The sequence below is a fragment of the Neltuma alba genome, unplaced genomic scaffold (genome assembly GCF_004799145.2).
Source record: "Neltuma alba isolate B1F8T4 unplaced genomic scaffold, ASM479914v2 tig00012254_pilon, whole genome shotgun sequence".
Lineage (NCBI taxonomy): Eukaryota > Viridiplantae > Streptophyta > Magnoliopsida > Fabales > Fabaceae > Neltuma > Neltuma alba.
Window position 1 is genome coordinate 201,361 of NW_021636780.1, and position 6,867 is coordinate 208,227.

The 6,867-nt window shown below is 35.3% G+C and overlaps 1 protein-coding gene across 1 annotated transcript; it reads left to right on the plus strand.

The window, feature by feature from the left end:
• Positions 1 to 3,997: 3,997 nt before the first annotated feature.
• LOC114725471 (polyubiquitin) lies at positions 3,998 to 6,290 on the plus strand. The gene is made up of 2 exons (XM_028911986.1): positions 3,998 to 4,094; positions 4,682 to 6,290. Exon 2 carries the CDS (start codon positions 4,682 to 4,684, stop codon positions 6,053 to 6,055), a length of 1,374 nt encoding a protein of 457 aa, XP_028767819.1. The 5' UTR covers positions 3,998 to 4,094; the 3' UTR covers positions 6,056 to 6,290.
• The last annotated feature ends 577 nt before the right edge of the window (positions 6,291 to 6,867 follow it).

Below are 6,867 nucleotides of genomic sequence, written 5' to 3' on the forward strand. Positions count from 1 at the left end.
ATGGAGTAGGGAAAACCATGATTTCCAAATCTAAGTTTTGAAAATCTTGTAACTTCAACTCATCAGGTAAGACATTCCTATCTGCAAGCATATTCACTTTATGATTATATGAAACTCCTATTTTTCTAATTTTTTCTTCAACTCCAATACAGTATCCTCCTCATAGAAGGTACATGGCACCTTCACATGGAGCCTCCACTACAGTAACTGAGAATCATCCGCAAAAAAAATTACAATATACAAATATGTTGCTGTCTTTAAGAAGTTTTTTCTTGACATTATAAAGTGTCTATATTGCAACAAGAATAAAAAATAGGATATCAAACACAGAAAAAATTATATGATCATAATAAATTATAATATTTAAATAATTTTGACATTAGAACAAGTAATATCAATTTTAGTGGTATCAGAAATAGCATATCAAGTATAAAGAAATTAAACCAAAAATTTTAACATCACACAAAATATCATCATAGGTATTAGACACACAATGGCATTAGGTACAGGGATATAAAAAGTAACGGTATCAGACAAAGTAGTATTAGCATAACATAGAATAATATTAGGTATAATAATATCAAAAATAGTGGTATCAAACAAAATGGTAGAGTTCTTAACATTAAAGAAGGAACTAATGAGAAAATAAACATTAAATGAAATTGATACTACCCAAAGGCAAGATAATTGAGATTTTTTTTGTACTTTATCTAAAATTTTTATCTTATCATCTGCATATCTCTACTATTTTCATCATTTTTTCATTGATGATGAGTATCACCCATCATGTCTCTAACTTATATTTCTATTAGCTGCTTCCCTTCTCTAAGGAAACATTATTTTTGTATTTAAATTTTAAAAATCATGTAACTTCAGCTCATTAAATAACACATACCTAGCTACAATTGCATTTACTCTATGATTATATCAAACTTTCATTTTTTGAATCTTCTCCTTTAACTCTAATACAACATCATCCTCATAGAAAACAACAATAATTGTCATAAGATGAAAATCTTCAATGCTTCACTCACAATCTTGATCTTATCAATTGAGATTGAAACATGAGCATCTGTAATTGTAACCTCTTCAACCACTACTATGACTTCATCATCTTTTATTTGTGTGTGGTGAATACTTCACATAGATAAGTATCACTACAAAATAATGTGTATTTTCCAACAATTAAATTATGACTTTTCTAGTGGTTTTAACTGCTACAAACAACCTTTACAGCAGTTAGAAAAACTGCTAGAAAATCATGTGTAAGAAACAGTTTTCTAGCTATTAAAGGAATCACTACACAGTATAGTCAAAACGTCAAAAATTTTAGTTGTTCCATTAACTGCTAGAAAAAACAAGAATGCGACGAATTTTCTAGCGGTTCAAAACCACTAGAAAATTTTCACAGAACCGCTAGAAAGTTGTGTATGAAATTTTATTTTGTTGGGAAACGAAATTTTTCAATTGGCGCCAAACCTTTCTAGCTGTTATTAACTGCTAGAAATTTGGCGCCAAATGGACCAAATTTAAATTTTGTGAAATTTTTTTTGCCTTTTTTATTTTCCTAACGGTTTCTGAACCACTACAAAAATTCATTCCAGGAAAAAAATAAAATTCAAAATTTTTATTTTTATAAAATATAATATCATTAATTAAAAAATCATTAAATAGATTATATTAGAGAATTATGTTAATATGTATATTTACTAATGTATTACATGTTATATATTTAAATTTTGTGATATATAATAAGTAATTAAATTATAATTGTGTCAAATGAATTTAATTTAATAAGATAGTTGAATTGGAGATGGGATAGTTTCTAGTATTGAACCTTAACTTTTATATTGAAAAGTGGTTGAATTAGTTGAGGAAAGTATGACAACTATAAAGAAGAAAAAACTGAAAGAAAAAGATAAATAATTATGTTAGTAAATTATAAATAAAGATAAATAAAAAAAATAAGATTTATAAAATGAATATCATCTTACCATATAAATAAGAGAGAGAAACTGCTGTATGAGAGAGCAAGAAGAAATGAGAGAATTATAAAGAAGAAGAGAGGAAGGAAAAGAAATGAGATAAATGAATAAGGAGGTGAAATGATATTTATAGAGATCAGCAAGAATTTTCTAACGATTGTCTACTATTTGAAGTGGTTTTTATATCTTTTCTAGCGGTTCTATAACCGTTACAAATTGCAATTTTTATATTTTTAAAAAACTGAACCAAATTTAAAGGTAACGGTAAGAATTTTCTAGTAGTTAATAACTGCTAGAAATGTTGAGGTCAGAGGAAAATTTGAATTTGAAAGTAAGAGGGTAACAGTAAGAATTTTCTAGCGGTTAATAACCGCTAGAAATTGTCAACTAGGAGGGAAATTTGAATTTTAAATTTTAAAATTTCTTGCAACATTTGTAACGATTTCATGAAAATCTTTGGAAATTTTCATGAAATTTTTAGCAGTTCATGGCAACCGCTAGAAATTTTGATGAAATTTCTAACAGCTTCAAGGACAAGCGCTAGAAAATTTGATGAAATTTCTAGCGGTTTTATGAAAAACACTAGAAATTTGTAGCGCTGCCCTTGCATGCAACCACATGTCAAGACTGCTCAGGAAAAATAAATTATTTCCTGGAAACTGCTAGAAACTTTGATAAAATTTTTAACAGTTTTTAAACCACTAGAAAATACAACATTTTCTAGTGGTTTCAACAACAAAACCGCTAGAAATTAAACGCTGAAAATATATCGCTAGCTTCACGTCATATTTATTTATATACAACTGAAGTCTATTCATTCAGTGATGTCACCTAATAAAGAGATCTTGCGCTTCGAATTGGTGCAAAACTAGTCTCAAGGTTGAATTTCTCCAAAGCTTCTTACTTTTTTCTATCAAACAATAACTTTTTTTTTTTTACATGTAATAATACATCATGATTAACTAGCAAGACTCCCATTGTTTGGAATCGTTGTTTCAAGTTGAACACGATGTCATTCTCGTCTACCACCATCAATGGTATTTCTACATTTATTTCAATTTTCTCCTTCAGTGTCAATTTAGTCGAAGGATGTTCAAGATAGTAGTACTTAGGATTCATGTTTAAGAAACAATGCATCATAGTTAAGTCGTTAGACAACTCTTTTCCTTTGAATACCAATCTCTACTTTCAAAATGAAATATTTACCCTATCCATAATTTTTCGCTTAATGTTTTGGATTCTATCCATACGCCCTACCTTAAATTCAAATGAACGTTTAACTTTTGAATCATAATCAATGCATAAAAAATACACACTGCAGTAGAGTCATTAAGAGTGAATCAAAGCAACACACAAAATTCATATTTTCAACAGTGTTATTTTTCAAAGACTTTTTGCCCCGAAAGAACATAAACACGTGTAAATTAAGCAGAAGTTCTCATTAAAAATTTTTTATTGGACATTTAAGGATTTAAATTAGAGTATTGGAACACAATGTGTACATAATCTTCAAATTACGAGTCCTTTCAGTGTTTGAAAAGTTTTTCAGCTCTTTCTCATTGATAAAATTTTTAATGTGATTTTTATCTGATTTTTCCATGATTTTATTCTAGTCATTTTGTGATCCTCTTTTTTTTTTGGTAAGTTAATTTTTTTACACAAAAAGCTTATAGAAGAGCCTCCTTGCAAGTTGCAATAAACAAAAAGGTTTAGCCGGCCCAGCGATGGTGACGGTGGGCCCAGTAACTCCAAAATATCTCTGGCACTTCTAACGCCGTTATAACGCTGTGAATCAATTACCTCAAGTCTTGTTTGATGCGGTCGCTCCGTCATAACGATGACCTTTCCCTTTAAGAAAAATAATTAGTGGTTGGATTCAAAAGTTGGAGTGCGGGACGTCTCGTTTGGTTCCAAAGGGTGCCGTGTCAAAATTATCATTCAACACCTTTGTACACGCGTGACATTATTATTGGAAGAAGCACCCCATTCCCGCCCCTAAGTCGGTCGCCTCTTTTCTCTATAAAAGAAGGCCCAACCCTCCCCTTTCTTTCACAATCTGTTTTATTTTGCGTTCAAGAGAAAACCCTACCAAGATCAAAACTCTCCAAGGTTTGTTTTCTCTCCCGATCTCTTACTGTTATGCTCCTTTAGGTGTTTTTTCTTCTCTTTTATTGTCGCCGTATGAAGTTGTTGATCGGATTGTGGAGCTTTTAACTGGGGTCGGATTATTTCGAACGGAGACGTTATTCATAATTGTTCTTTCAACCTTTTCGTTTAGATGCGTATTTATACGTTTCTGTGATGACTGTGGGAATGGTGTTGATGTTTCTTATTTGTAGTTGAGTTTGCCTACGGGATCGGCTGATTAAACAGACAAGGGCAGAATTCTGTCGAAAATTTTCAATTTTCGCGTCTGTCTTTCGATTTGCTCATGACATACTCCATCTTTTTAAATAAGCTTTAGCAATAGTGGTTTCTTTCGTCTGTTCGTGTGATCTGATTCTGTCTTGAAGGCTGTCAGTGAAAATTCTTTTCTGAACATCTGCGGATCTTTTTACGAAAGATTTCGATTTTGAGTTGGTCTTTCCTTTGTTTGGAGAATCGTTTCAATTCGGGTTTTGTTAATTGTATATCGTTTTAGTTATTTCATGAGATCTGGTCATGTAGTCTGATCTTATATATTTTTCGTGATGTAGATGCAAATCTTCGTCAAGACCCTTACTGGGAAGACCATCACTCTCGAAGTCGAGAGTTCAGATACCATAGACAATGTTAAGGCAAAGATTCAAGACAAGGAAGGGATCCCACCAGACCAGCAGCGACTGATTTTTGCGGGTAAGCAGCTTGAGGACGGACGCACCCTTGCTGACTATAACATCCAAAAGGAATCGACTCTCCACCTCGTGCTCCGTTTACGTGGTGGCATGCAGATCTTTGTCAAGACTCTCACCGGTAAGACCATCACCCTTGAGGTGGAGAGCTCTGACACCATAGACAATGTCAAGGCTAAGATTCAAGACAAGGAGGGCATTCCACCAGACCAGCAGAGGCTGATCTTCGCTGGAAAGCAACTTGAGGATGGTCGTACCTTGGCTGACTACAACATCCAAAAGGAATCCACCCTTCACCTTGTGCTCCGACTCCGTGGAGGCATGCAGATCTTTGTTAAGACCCTTACTGGCAAGACTATCACCCTTGAGGTGGAGAGTTCTGACACCATTGACAACGTGAAAGCCAAGATCCAAGATAAGGAAGGGATCCCTCCAGACCAGCAAAGGCTAATCTTTGCCGGGAAGCAGCTTGAGGATGGCCGTACCCTGGCTGATTACAACATCCAAAAAGAGTCCACCCTCCACCTTGTGCTCCGTCTTCGGGGAGGAATGCAAATTTTTGTCAAGACTTTGACTGGCAAGACCATTACCCTAGAGGTGGAAAGTTCTGACACTATTGATAACGTCAAGGCAAAGATCCAGGACAAAGAGGGAATCCCACCAGACCAACAAAGGCTTATCTTCGCTGGTAAACAGCTTGAGGATGGCCGAACGTTGGCTGACTATAACATCCAGAAGGAGTCAACTCTTCATCTTGTTCTGCGTCTCCGTGGTGGTATGCAGATTTTTGTTAAGACCCTTACTGGCAAGACTATTACTTTGGAGGTTGAGAGCTCTGACACAATTGACAACGTTAAGGCAAAGATCCAAGATAAGGAAGGCATTCCCCCTGATCAGCAGAGGTTGATTTTCGCTGGAAAGCAGCTGGAAGATGGACGCACGTTGGCTGACTATAACATTCAGAAGGAGTCCACCCTTCACCTTGTGCTTCGTCTCAGGGGAGGTATGCAGATCTTTGTGAAGACCTTGACAGGCAAAACCATTACTCTGGAGGTCGAGAGTTCGGATACCATTGACAATGTGAAGGCAAAAATCCAGGACAAGGAGGGAATTCCTCCGGACCAGCAAAGATTGATCTTTGCTGGGAAGCAGTTGGAGGATGGAAGAACCCTTGCGGACTACAACATCCAGAAGGAGTCCACCCTTCACCTTGTCCTCCGTCTTCGTGGAGGATTCTGAAATGTTCAGGGCTACTTTGTTTGGTCAGTTTCAGTGTTGGTTGTGGTCTGCGACCGACAGAACTTGTTTATGTGTGGGTCTATGGTGGCCCTTTAAATAACTTGGTTGTGTTTCCTTTTGGACTCTGAATATCCCAGTCAGTACTTCCCATTTGCTGTAATATCCATCGTTTGTTATAATATCCCAGTCAGTATTTCCCAATTAAGTCTCGTGTCTTATGGCATGCTGTTTCATTCTTGATTGCTTTTTAATGCATGATGTTATGGTGTTAGTTACTGGTAGATTAATAAGAGATTTGCGCATAACCCTGTTTACTGGAGTTTTATCGTGTAGTTAGGTATCACCATGTTGTACTCTGAGCGAAGTGGATATACTTTGATTGTTATAGGAAGCTAACGTGTGAATGTATCTGTTGCATTGCATCTTTTCATCCGTTATCATGATGATGTGTTCTTGAACTTCATCTGAAGTATTGCATGTCTACACCTGTTATAGTACAGCATGAAATGAGATTGAGAAAGTTGAGATTACTGGGACCAAAATTTACTGAATTGGGATCAAATCGAGAGCTTTTAACTGGGGAGCTAATACTTCATTAGTTCAGTGTTTGTTATCTGATGTTTGGTTCTCATCAATTCATCTAATCTTTTTTGGAACCCAGAACAAAAAGATGACGTTGGTCTCATGCTTCCTGCCTATGTTGTTTTGGTAGTAGCTGTGGCCATTCGTTTTCTCTATCTGCTTTTCTTCTTTGATGCGTTGTGATGTTTCTGCCTATGCTGAGAAACGTGAGTTCTCGCAACCTACGTATA

Excerpts from the sequence above, each read along its gene's own strand:
- LOC114725471 (XM_028911986.1), top strand. The coding sequence starts at position 4,682 with ATGCAAATCTTCGTCAAGACCCTTACTGGGAAGACCATCACTCTCGAA.